This window comes from Sciurus carolinensis, chromosome 6 (genome assembly GCF_902686445.1).
Source record: "Sciurus carolinensis chromosome 6, mSciCar1.2, whole genome shotgun sequence".
Classification (NCBI taxonomy): Eukaryota; Metazoa; Chordata; class Mammalia; order Rodentia; family Sciuridae; genus Sciurus; species Sciurus carolinensis.
Window position 1 is genome coordinate 158,992,436 of NC_062218.1, and position 20,483 is coordinate 159,012,918.

Sequence of the window (20,483 nt, forward strand, 5' to 3'; positions counted from 1 at the left end):
ACTGCTTCACTTCTGCTATAGGACATGCCATGTTCACCTTTATCACTGTGCCCTGGGCAGCAAATGAAATGTCAAGTCTCCACTACAAGAAAGGCTGCAGTCTTGATCAGTATAAATTCAAAGTTCAAAATGTAGTGACTGTGTGTTCTGAAGAAATTATTTAACTTCTCTGGATTTGGTTTCCTAGTATCTCTATTAAAATGAAGACACCATCTGCCTGCTTGCCGAGTCTGAGGTGAGAACTCAACAACGTGACATTATACAGACACCTAGCACACTCTTGGCTCTCAGATGTGACTTTCCCTAAGACCCTCAAAAGAGTCTAAGAACTGCCTCTGGTCCCCCAGTACTTGCAGGTTGGCACCAAGAGGAGAATGCAGGCCTAGTATCAGGCCACATGCTTTCATAGGAAAGCACGCTGCTATCTCTGTAACATTTGGCAAGAGGAAGAGGACACACTTAGAAATGAGCTCTCCTGCCTGCATGGCTCAGACTCACCTGCATCACACATGGGCCTGAAACACAGTGAGCGAAAACATGCAAAGCACGTGTGCTGACCCCAGGAGACAGGAAGCCTTTGGCCTCCTCACGGAGCAAAGAAGCCACTCACTCACCTGACTGTGGAATCCGAAGAGCCAGTTACAATGACACGCTCGTCATACTGGAGACAGAGGACAGAGCCTGTGTGTCCCGTTAACACTTTCAAACATTCAAGGCTGGTTTTATCCCAAATCTATTGAAACAAGACAACGATTTAGCAGATCACATTTTTATAAATGCTACGGTCACACCTAGTGTTCTGAATCATAAAACAAACCTGTGTTATAGTGAAAATGGTTAAAAAGGTGGGAAAAGACAAGTAAGAACAGGGGCAGCACTAATTAACTTCCAAAATCAATGTGCTATTTTGTTTAGTTTGTACTGTACTCCTTAAACTTATCAAATGCATTGTAAGAGGAATTTTTTAAATAAAATCTGTGAAGAGTCTGCTCACCCTCTGGAAAACAATGTGACAACATCAAGGCCCTTTACAAATGCATAGTCCCTACTTTGTTTACAAAAATAAAAATGAAAAATGAAAAGTTCAACATTTCAGAAAAATCCCAGGGTAACCTATAAAAGAGTTCTTTTTTTTTTTTTTTTTTTTTTGCAGTACTGGGGATGGAACTCAGGGCCTTGTGCTTGCAAGGCAAGCACTCTACCAGCTGAGCTATCTCCCCCGCCCTATAAAAGAGTTCTTAATGAGAAAATACCATCCTTTGTTACAGAGTTAAACACTTAAGAATTTGAATTAAAATGGTCTATAGAGTAACATAATGTCTACATACTTTTTAAAAAGATTAAAAGAAATAAAACATGAGAAATAGTCATTTTTATACTGAATGTTCTTCCTCTCCCTTCTTTTACTGTCCACACAGTTTCATCTTCTGCAGAATGTTCCACAGTGGGAATCTACCCCAGCCTTTTCAGATTACTTCATCGACTCAGTAAAATGCATTTAAGGTTCCTCCCTGGTCTTTCATGGCCTGATCAACCAATTTCTTTTTAGTGCTAAACACTGCTTCATTTTCTGGTTGTACCACAGTCTATTTACCCATTCACCTACTGAATGACAAACTGTTCCAAGTCCTGGCAGTTATGAACAAAGTTGCAATAAACATCTGTATGTGGGTTTCTGGGTGGACAAAGTTTTCAACTCCTTTGCTGAATCAAAAGGCAAGACTATGTTTAATTTTGTCAGAACTGCCAAATTACCTTCCAAAGTAACTGTCCCATTTTACATTTCCACCAGAATGAGGAATGGTGTTCCCATTGCTCCACATCCTTGCTACCACTTGGTGTTGTTAGTGTTCTGGATTTTAACCACATTACTGGATATGCTGTGGAAGCTCACTATTGTTTTAATCTGCATTTTATTGATGACAGGTGATGTGGCACATACTTTGCAAATGCTGGTTTGCCACATGTATATCTTCTTAGTGAGTTCTCTTATTAAGATCTTTGCCCATTTTTAAACTATTGTTTATATTTTTTTATTGTCAAAAATAAGTCTAGGACTGGGGTTGTGGCTCAGTGGTAGAGCACTGGGTTCGATCCTCAGCACCACATAAAAATAAATAAAATAAAGGTATAAAAAATTAACATTTAAAAAAAAGTCTAAAATCATTTTTAAAACTTAAAAGTTCTTTGCACATTTGAATAATGCTCCTTCATCAAATATATCTTTGATAAATCTTTTTTCCCAAACCAGCTTATTTTTCTCATGCTCTTGACAATGCATCTCAGAGCAGAAATCTTTAATTCTAATGACATCTAGTTTATTAGTGTTTTCTTTTGTTACTATATTTAAAATGTTATCACCAAACCCAGGGTCATCTTACCATCCCAGCCAGCAAGCCCACTCCCAGGTTTCACTTGGGTTAAATGAAAACTTCCATTTTCACAAAAATCTACATGCATGAACTTATAAAGGCTTTATTCACACTGTGAGAAACTGCAAATAATACAAATGTCCTTCAACAACTCAATGGGTAAACATGCTGTGGTGTGTACAACAAAATGGGAAACTGCTCAGCAATAAAAAGGAATGAACTACTGCTAGTTACAACAACACAGGTGGTCATTCTCCAGTGCACTCAGCTAAGTATACAGTCAGACTTAAAAGGACATACACTACACAAGTTGACTGAGAAAACTTTCTGGAAAAGGCAAAAATCTGTAGAGATGGTAAAAAAGACCACTGATTTCCAGGGCATGGGGCAGGTGGGAGGAGGTGATTCCAAAGGAGTAGTGTGAGGGAATCTGAAGGAACAATAAAACTGTGAGACACCTCTGTGGGTTTGCTTTACAACAGAAACTGCAAATTTTATTGAATGCAAATTAAACCTCAAAAAAAAAAAAAAAAACCTAAAAAAAAACTCAATGTTTTCTTAAATACAAGAAAATAAGCTATAAACAATGTAAACCAAACTGCCAGATAAGGCCGAAGAGATCAAACACTGAAAAACAATGCAGTTTATCTGCTACTGAAGTGAATGAAAGCAACCTAAGCTGTTCTTATCACTTTTCATATTATCATCTGAGCCCTTCTCAGAAGCTATAAATGGCAATGACCTTTACAGGCAAACCAGCCAGCAAAGCAACCTAGAACCCTGTGACATTGGGACACCCTCTATGTGCACCTGAACAGAGAAGACAGCCTCTGAGGGTACCCAGAGGAGGACAAGGAGACAATCCAGGGTCACATCATTAGTCACAGGGAAATGTTCTTCAGAACCATGCTGGGGTTGCCAAGGTTGAGTGGAACTTCTAAAACCCAATCTGCAACCAATGGAAAGAGCATCACTTCTAGTATCTAACATAACCACAATTCTAAAAATAGCACATAAAGAATGCAGTCATTCACCTTAATAGAATTATCTCGTAAGCCACTGATGATTTTCTCATCATCGTACTGTAAACAGTAGACACCTTTACTGTTTTCAGAGCGGCACTGAATCCTCTGCAAGTTGTGTCGTCCACACCGCCAGTTGGATTCTATAGTCTGTGGGGAAAGGAGGCAAGAGATGAGCTTGTATGAATCAACTAGTCTGTGAGGTTTCAGAATTTGGTGCTGCATCCAGAAGCAGCACACCACTGATACCCCAATCTTGGTTTGCATAACTGTCTGTGGATAGGAATCACGCTCTTTTCCAAGTAAGACATTAGCCCAACAATGTTTTTTTCTCAAACTTTCCCTGCCCGTCTGGCAACTATCATAGGATTTCCAATGAGTTTTGGGTTAGGTCTGAAATGGACTAGACAGAATTCAATATGTTTAAAGAATGTCATTTGTACCCAAAACACACAAATAAATAATAACTCGTTGGGTCACTCCCTATTGCCAATTAAAATACTGGTCAAGAGACTGCTGGCATCATTAAGCATGCACTGACAATCTAGGGAGCCAACCAAAGCACTGTCTGGATCATGGAGAATAGACGCTAGGCTACTAGTACACATCCAATCACAGAGTCTGTACTTCTTTACAAGATGCCTCAGAGTGAGAACGGTACGTTTCAACCCTGGAGTCTCATTCTTTCATCATCCACGCAACACTTACTGAGATGTTTGTATGTTGCAGGTACTGCACTAGGAAGTGGGTATAAAAAGATCAACAGGAAGTATCTGCATTCAGAGCAGATCCAAGCGCAGGGTGTGGAACTGGACATACAGATGGTGCCCCACCTGCAATGGTTTGACGGATGGTGCTTTGGCTTTGTGGTGCCAAAGCAACCTACATGCAGTAGAAACGTATCCAGTAGACACTGCACTCTGATTTTTGATCTTTTCCCTGGCTAGCCATTGCAATGCTGGGCAGAATCAGCAAGACGCAATTCCCAGTCAGTCACTCGGCCACAAGGGAAACAACCAAATCTCTGTAGTGCCCTCACTGTATTGCTAAGCTCTGTGTTTGGTGGGTGAAGAATAAAAACCTTTTCAATTTACAGTGGGTTTATTGGGATGTTAACTCCATTGCAAACTAAGAAGCATCTATTGTTCAAATTAAGCTTACTTGGCTAAAAGATCAACACAATCACCTTGGAAGGTCTCATTATACCCCTTTGACAAACAAGAAAAGACTGTGACTTGGCCAAGGTCATATAGACCAGCAGCCCGACTAGTTGGAAATCAGGCTCAGCTCTTTCTGACCCGGCCCAGGCTTTTGCTACTAACATATTTCATGCCTCTCAAGGAGGATGGTCTGAGTTCTAGAAGCATAAGACCAGCAACAATTCAAATACAATACCAGTGCCAAACAAGTGACAAAAACGCTTTATGTGCTGGAGGACTTGAGGGAGACCACTGCAAAGCTCAATGAAGAAGGAGTAGCCTCTTTAGTACCTATGAGGGATTTTTCTGGATCGAAAGGTACCATGTTTCTACAGAGCACAATCAAAGTCTGAGTTCCTGGTCCTTGCAATTAGGAGACAAAGGACGTCACAAAATAATACAAATTTTTAAAAAATAAAATAAAAAAGAACTGGTTACACCCAAGAGTCTAGGACATAGTTTTAAGATCATGGGAGTAGCTAAAAGCTTAATTACTTACTTTGTTGAGGAAAGGAGGTAACTCTCATCTGCAGTTCCAGGGAGCACCTAACTGCGGGCTCTGTCAACATCTAATACCACCACCTTTGGGCTTATTTTGAAGGCAGTGTGCTTCTGGACTCTGCAATGCTAAACTTCCCTGCATGCTCTGAGCAGGCTCTTGCTTTCCTAACATTCTGCTATGTGTTTCATACAGTCATCCCTCAGCACCCACAGAAATTGGTTCCACAATGCACCACAGATTCCAAAATCTGTAGATGCTCGAGTCGTTACGTAAAGTAGCGTAAAAGTACACGTCACCTATGTGCATTCCTTAGAGACTTTAAATCAGCTCTAGAAACCTTATAATCCCTGATGCAAGGTGAATGCCATGTAAATGGTTGTTTTACCGTACTGTTTAGGGAATAATGGCCAAAAGGAAAAGTCTGTACCTGCTCAACACAATTTATTTTCAAATATTTGTGATCTGCAGTTGACTGAATTTGTGGGCGTGGAACCCACATATTGGGAGGCTGACTGGAGTTTGTAGCTATAAAAAATAATCACTCTGAAGTGGGAATTATTGTTTGCATTTTAAACAAAAAGAAACATACGGTTGAGATACTGATGCACATATACTTAAAATGAAACTTGATTATACCATTTGTGGCCCTGTGGTTTTGCAAGGGTCCTAGAAAGAGGATCCACACAATGAAAGATCTTCCACACAGTCTAGAGGGAGGTGCCAACACCAGGATGCAGAAAGCACCACGGAAATGCCCGGAGCAAGGAAATGTTTACTTACTCAACTGCTACCAAGTCAGGACTTCTCAGCCCCGGTCATCATCTCTTGGGAGTCAGAAAAATGTCAGGCATATAAAACCAGTTTTAAAACCAAAAAAAAAAATCATTCACCCCAACTCTTCCACCTCTACCAAGACAGACAACAGATCTGGCTATATAAGCAACTTTAAAAAGGGGATCCGGAATGTAATTTCTTTAACTGAACTTAATGCTTGGAATCATTTAAAGAAATGATGTGTCTTTCCATAGAGACTTAGCTCCCTCAGCAAGCTGGCATTCAGGAAAATGCTGACAGAGGAGGTGAGATATACTGACCCCAAGTCTTTTTCCTAGCCACTGACTCTGGTACGGAGTTCCCACGTTCGCGCGACACTCTGGGAATCAACAGAGTTGATACAGAATCTATGACTCCATGTGAACCCAAAGTATTACAAAGATGAATACGTACATGTCTTACAGATATAGCAGGTACCTGAAAATTCATATGGCTGTTCTTAGGTTTAAAGAATACACAATGGCTTATAACATTATTGCATCAGTAAGTAGTTTAGCCTGTATTTCAATGAAGAGAAAGCACATCTACTATGACATGGGAGTTTGGGGATTAAAAAAAATACTTTTTTCATGTAAAAAGAGGGGACAGGGGATCCTACAGGTTCCCCCACTACTCCAAGGTGTTTCCTAGAATTGGGTGACTTGGTCACAATCTTTTACTAATGACACAACAGGCAGGACCAGGGAGAAGATCAGGGCTAAGGCCACACAGACAGGTGCTTCAGTCCCTGAGGTGTTTAGACAGAAACACCCCCACCCCCACCCCCAAAATGAAAGGCTGAGTCACACCATCGACCCCACCTGCACACAAGAACAGAGGATAGGGCCTGTCAGAAGCTGTCCTCAACACCACTCCTTCATTATAGGTTGAATGGGAGTCAAAGGCCCAACTGCTGGAAAATTATTTCTGATTTTGAAAATAAGAACTTTGCAAATGATCTTTGGTGGACCATTTTAGGAAGCCCCAGTTAAAAAGTCATCTGGTTCCTGAATCCCAAGACAAGGGAGCCTAGATGGCCACCCACACAAGCAGGCAGTGCCCCGCTGACTGCCTGACCGAGACACCACCAGGTCTCACGACCTCAGCTCCTCCTTGAATGCCTCCAAAACAGGCCTCTTCCAGGAGAACTAGACCTTGAAAACCGGCAGGCAGCCCACTGCGGTAGAAAATTCCCAGGTCAAGTAGCAGCTCTGGCAAACGACTCAGACGTCTAAGCGGCAGTTTCCTCCTCTGTAAAAATGGGAGTAGTAATACCCACTCCCTTGAAACTACTGTAAGGGTCGAGGACGGTTACATATGTAAAGTGCTTTTTGAGTGCCTGCTGAGAACACTGACCAAAAATAGCGGGCTATGACAATAAATATACTTATTTATTTGTAAATATCTACAAGACACATACATACATGTGTATATATCTTAACAAATTGCCAGGATCGTGTCTGGTCTAGGCTGGTATTCAATGCCAAGGGCTTTGGCACCCCCCAACCCAGCCGGCAGCGGGAGGGTGCGCGTGCTCGGCCTTCACATGGAATTCAACTCATGTTCACACGGCTGCAGGAACTGGGCCATACAGGTGTGCCTCTCTAATTATGTGGATACCTGCCATTTCACTTAGCCATCCTGTGGCACTGCTACCGTAGAGGAATATTTTGTATCTCTGAGAACTTGTAAAATCCCCTTACCCTGTGCAAATTTTCAAAATACTGGGAAGGTAGCCATGATACACAGAATATACAGCGGCATTTAAATTGGCAATAGAGTGAAAACAGATGTCTGAGGAGGGAGGAATAACATTATTTTTAGAAGCCTAAACACACTGGGTGGGTGGGCAAGTTTCAACATTTTCTGGTCAGGACAATGTTAATATCAAGTCTGCAAACCACAAAAAAGCACCTCACTTTCCTCCACATAATGTGGTTTATTGAAAGGTGCAGTACAACACACTGTCATTTTCCCCATGGTCTCTTCCAAGCAGAGCGCTCCAAAACCTTTAATCCAGTGGGTCAAGAGAGGAAAAGGGTCTATCCCATTAAGGAGCGTCACTACTCTGCAATGGCAGGCGAGGAAAATCCAAGTGCGGGAACTCTGACCAAATCTGGTGTGAGGACCTCACCTCTGTGTGCAGATCTGGTGTGAGGACCCCACCTCTCTGCAGTTCTGGTGTGAGGACCCCACCTCTCTGCAGTTCTGGTGTGAGGACCCCACCTCTCTGTGGATCGGCCCTGAAGGCACGGTGGAGGCGTGCGGGAGCAGTTTTGACAATATGAGGTGGATTACTCACTACAGAGATGTGCCCAGCAGCAAGCCACCACTAATGATAAAAACCGCTACAGCAAAGCAGGACGCAGCTCCCACTTTCAGCAGTGAGTCTCAGGTCTTCCAGGCTCCTCAGTGCAGAGGCCCCGTAAACCCTCTCCAGGTGCCACAAGAACACCCGGGAGAGATGAGCCTTTGCAGAAGCTTATGCTCTTCGACTTCATTTCTCACACCCTCATTTTCTACACAGTAGGAACCAGCGACGCTCCGCCAGTTTGTCTATTTTCTCCTTAAAATTGAATCACAATTTCTGGTGGGTCAACGTAGAAGGACAAAGTTCAGAGGTGAACATTTTCCTTATGCTCATTAGAGCTAATCTGGGAATGGAGGGATTACAGGAGCCAGCACATGAAGCGAGCTGTGCAGTGGAGGAAGGAGGAGAGAGGGGACGGTGTTGTGCACTGGCACAAGGGAACAGACAAGAAGACTCGGAAGGTGGGAGAGGGTAGGACCTGAACGTCCACCGGACCTTCCCTGTTGATTCACCTTTCAGCATTGTGCTTAAAGCCCTTTCGAGCACCTTTCCCAAACCTGAACCAAAACAAGGCCAACTGCTCTTATCTTAACTCACAGTCTTTTTTCAAGTCAAGGATGCCAAGTATTCACACACCTGGAGGAGGATGAGAAGACCAAGTTGAAACGCTGCAGGCATAAAACACATGCCTCTTTCTCCCTCACTTCTTGGGTTTTCCAGTTTGAAAATACAACTATAAACGCTAACAAAGGTCAGCTTAAAGCCAGCCAGAGCTCAGTGAAAAAATCCCATCTCTTAACTATGCAGCAAATTCTAAGACTTCTTTTAGTCTCAGTTTCCCCTTACAACAGACAGGAACAATGACATGTACCTTGTTGTAAAAAATGAAGCAATAATTTATATAAATCACCCAACAGTTCATGGAGTACGGCAGGGGCTCTAAAGAGGTCATTATTAGAATCTGCTTATTAGGGTTTCAGACCAGCTGTAAGGGCAATGCCAGGCTTGTGAGAGCTTCTCATTTCTTCGAGCCGAAAGCTGAAAGAACATTCTACCCTGGACAAAAGAAGGCACACTCCCCACACAGAGGAGAACATCCGATTTGTGGCAATGTCCGTCTGTCATCACTGGCCCCAGCTCCGGTGATCTCCCTGACCAACGCTGGGAGGAAGGCAGAGGAGTGCAAGATCGGCCCCAGGCCACTCCCTCCTCAGCTCCAGGACCGAGAGGAAGCCGCTGAGCCTTTCTGAGCCCGATTCTTCAACTTCAAATAAGAACTCGATCTACCTGTCAGTTTGGTCCAGAATATTCAATGAGAAAATGTATTCTAAAGTGCTAAACAAGCATCTGGCACAAGCACGTGCTCCATTAGTGGTACACTATTTTTGTCACTAGTGTATATACCAAAATATAAACATCACCCCTGATTCTGAGAGATTTTGCCCACAAAAATCTGGAGGAGACTTTGTGGTCCACCACTGAGTTTTCTCAAAGTCACTGTCAGAACCACGGGGAAGACACCATGATGCCGAGGTTTTGTGCCCAACAGGGTTCCCCACGGCTCTACTCCCCTCACATCTGCCTCTATTAACCCTGAAAATGACTGCGCCTGAAGAAATGGTAATGTAGCTGATGTCAGACACAGTCGTGCCACAGAACGACGAGTGCACACTGTCAATAATCATAGTCACGAGAATTAAATAATGTGTGTCATCTATTCTTCAACCTGATCAAAGTTCTTCCAAAGTTCCTAGTTGTAAATATCATCCTTCTCCAAATAAATTACCTGATAAAATCATTCAAAGAAATTTGGAGGTAATCTGTAAATACTTCGACCCTCCCCAAAGAAAAAAGGTAATGCAGTTTCTAAGATGTGTATACAGCAACTTCTTAGTACAGTCACTCCTCTGAACTGTGCAAGCACCAACCGAAGATTAAAGTCAACACAAGGCTCACCCAGCGACACCGCAGGGGTGGCTAACTCCATGTTCTGGACTGCCATCAGATCAATTAATTCCCCAATGTTGCGATTTATCTGGCAGAAGTTTTCAATTATTTAGCCCTCCGTAAATGGTTACTTTCTAGGTCACTTTAGAGAGCAGAATACTTAAGACAAGAGCTTGTGTTTTAAATCATGATATTCCAGGCACATTCAGACTTACCATTAACGGAATGATTCCATTAGTTCACATCTGACTGAAGGGGGGGTACTCCAAAAGAGCACATGTTTCTCCATTAATGAATTTTGGCACAATAACTTTTATGTCTATCACCTGGGGGGAGGATTACTTCACGTTTGGGAAACCGAGTGTAACTTTATGGGAGATACAATGCTGCCTAGTGAAGGCTCAATTTTTCTGCCAAGGAGGAAATAGTGAAGTAACCAGGACCAGCCAAGAACACATGGGAAAGAGTTAATGAGAAATGCCTGTGCACGTCTTTCCTGGTTCAAGGAAAAGGGCTAAATAATAAAACTGAACTAATTAGAACCCATGAACAATATCAAACATCTCTAATGTTTCTCATCAAGTTTACAGAGTTTTACTGGTCTGGTGAAGTTACACTCAAATCCAAAATGGTCCAGAAGCATAATTTGCTCTATAAAACTCATTTAACTATTGCTTAGAATAATTTGAGTCATTTTTATGAAAAACTATGAATGATTTACAGAGGAAACTGAGAATGTACTTTCTCTACTTCTCAATAAACATGGCTCAAAAATGCAAAACTGCATGTACTGAAAAATCTGGGCCTTGGATTTTGGAAAATCCATCAAATTAGAATAAAAACTGATTTTGGATTAAGGTTTTAATTAACCAGCAGCCCTACAGAAATATTTCAAGATTTAGAAAGTTAGTTTTTGCAAAAGGACATGATCTACTCTGAAGAATAACTGTTGCCTATATATTGTGACTTTTACTCCAAAAGTTCAACTCTTCAAAAAAAAATTACCAGCTCCATGACTGTGAAACAAAAACAACGAAAAGACACTTTAAGGCAACACAAAAAGTTGAGAACAAGATACAAAGAGCACATAAAACAGATACATCACAAAGTTACCTCTATATCCTGGATAATCTTTGGGTATAATGATCTGTAAAATGAATTGGGAGGGCCATCTGTGGGTCTGTTTTTAAACAGGTACTGATCCCTGGCAAATAAAAACAAACAGATGTCACATTCTGAACACAGAGGTGGATTTTACTTAACATGGTGCTTACAAAGATATCTTACTTTCCTGTCTTTTAAACTGCACTGAGCTTTACCAGTTTAGAGCAGGATTTCTGACAAGTAAACTTCCAAGGTAGAGAAAGCTCAGCTCTGCTGACATGGTGCTGCCTTTTTTGTGTTCTAGCACCAGCACACAATACCCAGCCTTTCACTCTGGAGAGTCTAACAAGTGCTAATGTGGCTTTGTGAGAAATTTAACTTCCTCCTGACCCTTCTTCTTTCACTACGCTACCTCTCTGAAGCTCTTTCTGGGGGACAGTTAGGCCAGGCCACTGATATGTACAGAGGTGCAGAGCTGCATATAAGTTCATGGGTTTTCTAGGGAAAATGCTGTCCCTGTGTCTCACTATCCTCAACCGGAAGTAATAACAAATTGCTAAATGGCATTACTCGGCTTTCTCAGATTTTTTTTTCTTGTTTTATGTATCTTCCAGTTATGTTATCATTGCCTAAGAAAAAAGAATAAACACATAGCTTTGAAAAACCAAATCACCCATCCAAGCTCCTCAATAACTTCCTTATAGTTAATAAATAAAGGAAACACACATTTCCGGAGGAGAAATTCTAACAACTTTAACTTTCCCCTCTACTCCCCTCATCTTCTCCCCTTCCTTAAAACAGGCCAACACACTTGTACATATAACTTCTTTTCAGAGCAATCAAGCAGACTCTGTGTCAGAGAAACTTTTCAACTGGGGTACTTACCACCCTCTTCTTTCTGAAAGTCCCTTCCACAGAGGATCAGTGCGTACCATTCGCTCAATCAGCTTCTTCCAGAGCATTCCTTCTGAGATCACTCGCTGCCATTCTTTACAGACCAGCTCTGCTGCACACAGAGACCTGGCATCCAGGTAGGAAAGAATGTTTTCTGCTATGTGATCTAAGCCTTGCTCTACAAAACAGAAAAGGGAATGAAGGGATGGGCAGGGAGATGGAACAGTAGCAGCCATCAATTCCTTAAAGGTAAGAGAACGGAAGAAATCCTGCTCCAGGTAAAATACCTGAGTAACATAAAAAGCACATAAACATATGCACTGATTTATTATAAAACAAATGATGGCAATTGTTCTCTGTAAGAGCTGACAGTTCTATATTTGCAGATATTATGATAAAAGACTTATTTTTGTTTCACATAACTTTTACAAAACCCCTGCGGAGTAATGACTCCCCAAATTTCACAGATGAGATACAGAGAGGCAACACACTTAAGGCTTTATTCAATGTGAAGCCAAGACTGGAACTCAGATCACATGCTCTGAAACTTGTGTTCACTCCCCCTACTCACGGTCTCTCATGACAAATCACATCCTGTCAACCCATGTGAACCCCTGGGAGTTAAGGAGACCAAAAGGGCAGAACTGCCTCATCTTTAAAAGTTAAATGGCAGACCAAAAGTTAAAGTCAGCTGTGCGTAGGTATAATTTTGTCAATCTTTTCGTTCCCCTCTTGTGGATACCCACTTTCTGTGACTTAACGCAGGATAACGCCCTCAAAGGTCATAGCCACATGTTCACCAATTTCAGAACCTGGGAGAGAAATGGGTTCAAGGGGCCACATAATGCCAAGGTCCCTGCACAGATGGTCACTCAAGGTAGAGGCCTCTGCCTGACACTGACAACAGGAAGAGGGCGACAATGGGCAGCACTTCTGCTAACCTCACTCCTCCCCGCAGTGCCTACAAGAACACAGAACAGCCAGGAAGTTCCAGCTTCGTGTCCTCATGAGGCGAGCTGCTTACCAGCTCTAAGGACAGCAAACAAACACCAAAACACCCCCTGCCTGACTTTCTACCCTACGAGGTGGTCACCACCAGTCAACTGGCCTTGCTCAAACTCCCTGTACAAACTTAAACCAGTGGAAAGATTTTAAGGACAATAAAGGACCCTACAAGGCTAGTGCTCCCTCCTCAGTACGGCAGCACTAAGATTAGTGCTAGCGGCCAGGCCAGTGGTGACCGAGATTCCTCTTCTGTACAAAATAGGGGCAATAATCTCTGCTTTATTTTGAAAATATCACAATGAAATGATACCTAAGAAATGCTTTATGAACTAAGGTTTCCTTCAACTCTCAGAAAGATTAAGGTTACACTGCTGATTATGGTCTCCAGGCCCTTCATATATACAAATTCCCCGACCCTAGACTAGACCTAACACCCAAGTCAAGGTGTGATAAGGAAGACTACAATGGGGCCACGGTCCTTTTTTATACTCATCATTATATTATAGTTAATAGACAAAGACTGAACTGCCCCCAGCTAACAGTCATATCACAGCAGACTCCCATGATGGCAGCAAGTTAAAATACAATCCTTGGTCTCTCCCCTAAAACAGCTATTAAAACAATCCCCCTAATGTATTTACACAGGCAGCTGGGAGTGGGGGCTGTTTCATGTAGCAGTTTCTATTTATTCTTACCATAATACACACTTAAAGCCCTATCTAACCCAGCCATTTCCGTCTCTAGAATTCTGATTTTCATCATCCTGAAGAATGGGTACTGTGCACCAGATCTGCATGGTGGGCAAACAATTCTATCTCAAGTGTAGACAAACAGGTTAAATGGGTCAGAACCAAGGACAGCACTCATGACAGTAACTATTTCCCTCAGGACATCACTGATGTCGCCATTAACACTCAAGGCTGAGTCACCAGCTCTGTAACCATGTGGATATACTGTCCAGCCCTCAGCCCTCTCCTTTGTCCTCAGGGACATCTGGAGAACATGCCCCATGAAGACACACCCCTCACTCTTCTGGCCTGTGCTTCTAGTCTGGTAACCTTACCCAACAAGGACGAGGTGAACTTGGCAGGGTTGCTCTCTGGGTTCTTTTGCTAATACCTACTGTGTTTGCAGTCTTTCATTTGCATATTGGCACCAGCTATTCTGTATTCCTTTTTAATACTATAGAAAATAATAACAAAACGTAGGTAAACAAAACCTTTTCAATCCCTAAACACCACCCTCAAGAGACACCAGCTTTTCGCATTCTGTATGCATCCTTCTAGGCTTACAGAGCCCTAGGTAATCTTTTCAGATGCTGTTTCACTTTTGAAATTAAGAATTCTGCTAGAATATCACATCAAATTTTATAGCTAATATCCCCCAAATGACCTTCTCCAATTCCCAAACCCAGGAAACCTGCCGACCTAATACCTGTGGGTCTGTGGTGCAGACTACCAAACGCAGGGCACCTTGTCCCTTGGAGCTCTGCATGCTGCTTTTCAGTTGGTTCTCAAAGTGCCTCAGTTCTGAAAATCGCAACCAAAGGTTTGTAGCTCTCCTGGCAAACAAGGTATTTAGGCATACTTGTTTCCAGGATTCCTAAATATAGTCACATCTTTTTTGACTACAATTTTCCTATCCTTCCTTGTTTTAAAGCCATTATTATTACTGGGAAAACTAAAAAGTTACATGACAGTGAAAATATGCTCTTTATTTCTACTGCCATATAACCCTGTCCCAAGCAGGCCATCCCTTATATTATATTCTTTATAATTTCCCTCTAAATAGATGTTTTGTTTTCAACTTCCTTGTATTAAACATTTTGACTAGTTTTACATTATTTGGGGTTTAGTCTTCTTGATACCATGCGCGAAGGTTCAGGCCACATTCTGTGAAGCTCCATGATCACATGCCCCTTTCATCTTCATTTTATGTTTAATTAAAGTAACAGGTGTCTCCACATCACTATGGTTGACAAATCTATTCATCAGATTTTCAAATTTCGGAATATGTCAGCCCTGGTTAATCCTATTTTCTTTTAGAGTCTCTGGCCACAGGCTAACAGACTTTTAGTTCTTTTTAAATTTTTCTAGTTTTGGAGTACTTATCTATCTTCCTTTTCTAGTTTCTAAAACTGATATTAGAACACATCACTTTGTCAAGTTTATCTTCCTTGTACATCACTAACCAGATCCTCCTAGCTGGTTATTAACACATCCCTAACCAATTCCCTCTGGAATCCTCTGCTGAAAGATTTAAAAATACAGCAAAACAAGAGTGAATTAGGAATCTGCTTCGTCAGGTCTCAACGGCTGCAATGCCCACATCATCTGTGTGAACCAGGAAAGCAGCATCCAAATGGCTGTGACCATTAACTGGTGGGGCCTCCATGACTGTACCTAAATCATTTAGGGTTACTGATTTTCAAAACCACAGCAACAAAAACAGATCCCCCATATCCCCCAGATCTTCTCCCGCCTACTCAATCAGAATCTCTAGATGATGAGGCCCCAAGAACTTACATTTTTAAGAGGTGACGCCAGCTAATTCTGACATGTTAGGAACTACAAGTTTATAGCAATGACATCTTTCAGTCATCTTTGATCACCAACCCCATACAATGCTCACAACTAAGCCATCAATGACTTTTTTACACAAATAAATGCCTTATTAGTGCATAATTTCCTCTTCCTTCAAACACCATCAGTCCAAATAAAGGCCATCTCAGTGACACACATGAGGTCAGCTTTGCTTCCTTCGGTCAGTATTTTAAACTCTCTTCATCCTTTGTGGAGGCAGCACATTTTGGTCTTGTGGAAAATGCACTGGCTGTCAAGTCAGATAACCTGGTTTGAATCTTGATTTTGTCCACTGCTGGTTGAGTGACCTTAAGCAAATTCATTTTCATTTTTGGATCTCAGGCTGTTTAAACATAGGAATATTAAGTGCCTGAAACAGATTGTCTCACATAATCTGCACAATAACCCTCCAAGGTAGGACTCTCAATAGCCTCATCCTACAAGGAAAGGACTCTCCCAATGTTGTTGGGAGGTTAGTAAGATAACAAACGAAGAGAAACAGATGTGCAATAAATGCCTTTGTTCTCCTTCCTTTCCCAAATCTCCTTAGCTAATACTGATGATCGAGGCAGTTGAATATTATTCTTCCATTATTTATTGCAGAGAAGGATTGTACATCTCTTTTAGGACAAAGCCATGCCCTTCTCTTACCATGGCCTAAGTCTGGTGTCCCCTGAACATTTTGTCAAGAGTAAGAATGACACTTGCTGTTATGGGAGTGTGAGAGCAACCACCACAGGTGCCAGGCCTTTCTGGTTATCAAGCCCACTGAGGACAAATGGGTCACTGAACAAGGTGGTATCTTTGCCCGGGCTAAACAGTGCTTTGAGGTGTTAAAACTAAGCCTTTCCCTGCCACCTCTGTCTGCCTCCCGATGCTCTCATGCCCAGCCTCCCATCTCCCACCGCCACCCGCTTCCCAGGGCCTCATGAGGACACATGCCAACCTCAGAGAGGCGAGGCCGAAACCCGCACACATGCTGTGGACTAACGCTGCTGGTGCTAATCACAGCACCACGGAAGGTCTGGAAACGTCCCCGTAATAAATTAGAACAATTAGAAGACACAGATTCCAAAGCTCAGTATGTAAACCACACTACACTGCAAGGCAACTCAAACGCATGACGCGGTTCAACGCCTTGACGGCGGCCAGCTCTCAACACTGCCCACAGCGTGCCGCACAAACCTCCATCATTCCAGAAACAGTTCAAAGAGCAGCTGCAAAACAACTTCCTGTCCCACGCATCTCTGCTGTCCCTTTCCTCCCTAGTCACAGATATAGCTGTAAAACTGAAGTCACAAACCTTCTCTAAGAAACGTTACTGTGGAGAGTGGCACTGAGGGCTCGGGCACAAGAGAAAAGCGGTGCAGGCGCAAAGTCCAACAGCCTCTTCCGCAAGAGTCCCAGGAAACAAGAGGGGGGCCCGGAACTCTGTGCTGTCAGGATGAATCAATGTGGAGACGGGCGGACAATCGCAGCTTCCCAGCAGTAAACTGCAGTGCCTCTGGAGAAGCAGCTCCCCAGCTCTCTGGGCATCTCTTCAGCTGCCACTCTCTGAGCACCCACCGGATGCTGAGCACACCGTACAAACTGCCTTTAAGCCTGACGCCATCCTACCAAGTATTGCTGTTCCTACCCAGAGGAGAAATCGGAGGCTCCAAAACACAAGGCAGCACGGCTCCGGAGCACAGGACCCCGATCCAGCCCAGGGCTGTCCGAATCACGGCTGCAGCCCTTCCCACGCCGTCATGCGGAGTCTCGGCCGCACGCAGCCTGAAGCCTTGCCCATGCTCTGGTCCTTCCATCTCCCAAGATCTTAGATCGAGTCTCTGTCACATTCAGTCCATAATGATTTTTCACTCTTACTTGAGAGCAAGACAAATGAACAACCCACGGCCAGGAAGCTAAGTGTTTCAAATTTCTTAATTGTTAGACACCTCACCAATGGATCACCACTGCTTATCATCCTGTTTGAAGTACAATCTGCGCCTCTTTCAAATGGTATAAACTTTCCCTTTAACAACAGTTCTTACAAACCACAAACTTAGCCTGCAGAAATTGACATTGCAGACTAAACATTCACATGATTTTTAGAAAAGCATATCGTAATTATCACTTTTTCCACTGAACCAAAAGGAGCCAGAGACCACAAACATTTTCCATTTTTCCTATACTGACAGGTACAATATTCATAGTAAGCATTAAAAAGGCAAAATTATAGACAATTTTTTATAGAACTAATGGTTTTCAAAATCCAAAGAAGTTTAAGATGACTGTCAATTTTAATAGAGTAAAAATCCAAATTCCAAGATCATTACAGAATAGGTTAAACACCAAACTAGTACAATGATTAGTAAGTTGTACACATATTATTAAATCTAAGTACAGACATACATGAACCTGTTTCTCCCACAATGCTCTGAAGGCAGAGTTTGTACTACAGAACTAATGCCAGCTTTAATCCAAGTCTACTAGACACTAACACAATCAACTTGGCCAGCTTGTCCCCAGCCATTAGCTTCATATGTATGAAATATACTGACATATGTATATATGTTCAGATCAAATCCTGTTAAAACAAATAGCATTTTAACAAAAATATTTCCATGTCCCAGCCAATTGTCCATTCATTTCATAATATTCAATACCACAAAATTCCACTTTAACAGAGATATGGACAATGGCTTAAAATTCTCCGTAATGAAAACTGAATTGTATGCAATTATACTAACCATATTTATATACATAACACATGTTCCTCTGTTCTGCCTTTTCTCCAAGGCTGTAGCCTCCCTGAGAGAAAAGAAGGGTTGCCCTGGAACTACACTCTGCAAATCAAGAGAACTTCAACAGTGCCACCTAGTGGCAGCTATTCTGTAAACCTAAGGAGAGCCCCAGGTACTCAACCATTTGGTTACAGGGAAGAAAATAAAACCAAAACAGTAGAAAACAAACAATAAGCAGATGTGCTGAGAAAAATGGAGGCATAGCCTCATTTAATTAAAAGCACTTAAGAGGAACAATATAATCATTGAGAACCTCCCTGACTTTGCTCAATGAGGTACAGCCTGATCCCATGGGCACTGCAGAGGGGAACGCACCCTCAGCTCACTTCCACTCAGTTCTAACTCTTTCTTCTACAATCAAAGTGCCCCCCTCTTCTTCCCTCCCTCTCCCTGACTCTTCCAACCCTCCCTTCACCCATAAAAGTGAAATTTCCTGAATTGGGTTACAATCCATATATTTAATATTTAGTGTCAATTAAAGGACTTTTTCAGGATAATCTTAGAGAGATTTCAGGTTTCGTACTAACTCTTGAATCACTGCCTACCTTCACCTGCACTACCACAGAATAACCAAGACACAGAATCCTGGGCACTTCACCCACTCCTCTGGTCCTCAGCTTCCTGATCTATACAACAAGAAACAGCACTAAGAGATGGCCCAAATTCCCTTCGGCAATTAAGAACTATGATAATAAAAAGAAAGGGCTCAGATTTTGCTTTTCCATAGATACTAATGGAAAAAAAAAAAAAAAAAAAAAAAGACAAGTCATGCTACATTTCAGTATTAAAAGAATACTGAGTCAAAATTTTCTAAGCTACTTTTCAAGTTAAGGACCCTTTAAAACTGCCAAACTTACAAGTCTTGGAAGAGAGATCAGAAACCAGATGCTGGCCTGACAGTTTGCAGCCCCCGGTTTCAGGCTGAGCCCTAAGTGCAGGGCCTGCTGTTCCCCATAAACCACAGGTGGGTTGAGGGAGGAGTCCAGCAGCTGGATGAGACACAGTCTGGTAGCACGTCCCTGGTTCATCCCTGGCTTTTCCCAGGCCCACCTGGGAATGGCAGGAGTAACCAGCAGGCTACACTGACCATGCTGGAGGGAAAAGCTTGGGTCAGAACTCTCTTCGGGTATGAAACCTCTGTATCTTACCTAGCCAGATTTAAAATGGAAAATTAAGAAAGAAGAAAAAGACCAAAAAGAATCCAAAGGGAAGGGGACGATTCTGCTTGGCAGATACTGTGATGGTGGAGAATGCGTCCAAACCCACGAGACACACGACCAGGAGTGAAAACGGACAAGGACCATTGCTCTGGGGAATGAAGGCACCAGCACAGGTTCCTCGGGGGTGCCAGGTGCACTGCTCTGTGGCAGGGCGCTGGTAGAGGGGCAGGTTGGTCTGGGAGGGACTGGGGCCGAGGAGGAGGTGGGAGTTCTCCGCACTGCCCATTACTTTCACTCCCAGTATAGAACTGCTCCAAAAAACAAAGGCTACATTGTTAAAGACCAAAGTGAACCTAGCCAGAGAAGGGTGGTGTGGCACAAGAGCCCGCCTGCATCTGAGAGGGTGAGGGCAGGGCAGGCAGTGAGGCAGAAGACACAGGGCAAGCTTCAGGGCATGCCACCCATTGCTCAGATTGCCTCTGCCAAGCCCGAGGCGTCACTTCAGATGCCAAGGGACATCCTAGACTTTGGGACACCTCTCAAGGAGACACACTGAAAAAAGAAGTCCTATATGTTTAAAAATCGCATTTGAAGGGAAAGTACAGATCGAATACAGATCACATCAAAACATAATATCATTTTAAAGATAAACCTATTAAATGAACTAGATGAAGCGACAGCACTGACCAGCGATCACAATGTTGATGACAGAGGCCTCCTCAGCGCCGTACATCAGGACCACAGCGCGCATCTCGAAGACCCCGGCCCCGCGCAGCAGCGCCGTGC

The 20,483-nt window shown here is 42.8% G+C and overlaps 1 protein-coding gene across 5 annotated transcripts in view; it reads right to left on the reverse strand.

Annotated features, from left to right (window-relative positions):
• Positions 1 to 20,483, reverse strand: part of Fbxw11 (F-box and WD repeat domain containing 11) — a 118,742-nt gene that overhangs the window by 17,720 nt on the left and 80,539 nt on the right. For all 5 annotated transcript variants that reach the window (XM_047554668.1, XM_047554670.1, XM_047554669.1 and 2 more), the window contains 4 exons: positions 12,156 to 12,342; positions 11,280 to 11,370; positions 3,407 to 3,544; positions 615 to 733 (listed from right to left, as the gene is read on the reverse strand). In XM_047554668.1, coding sequence (XP_047410624.1) covers positions 615 to 733; positions 3,407 to 3,544; positions 11,280 to 11,370; positions 12,156 to 12,342 — 535 coding nt within the window. The remainder of the gene's footprint in view (positions 1 to 614; positions 734 to 3,406; positions 3,545 to 11,279; positions 11,371 to 12,155; positions 12,343 to 20,483) is intronic.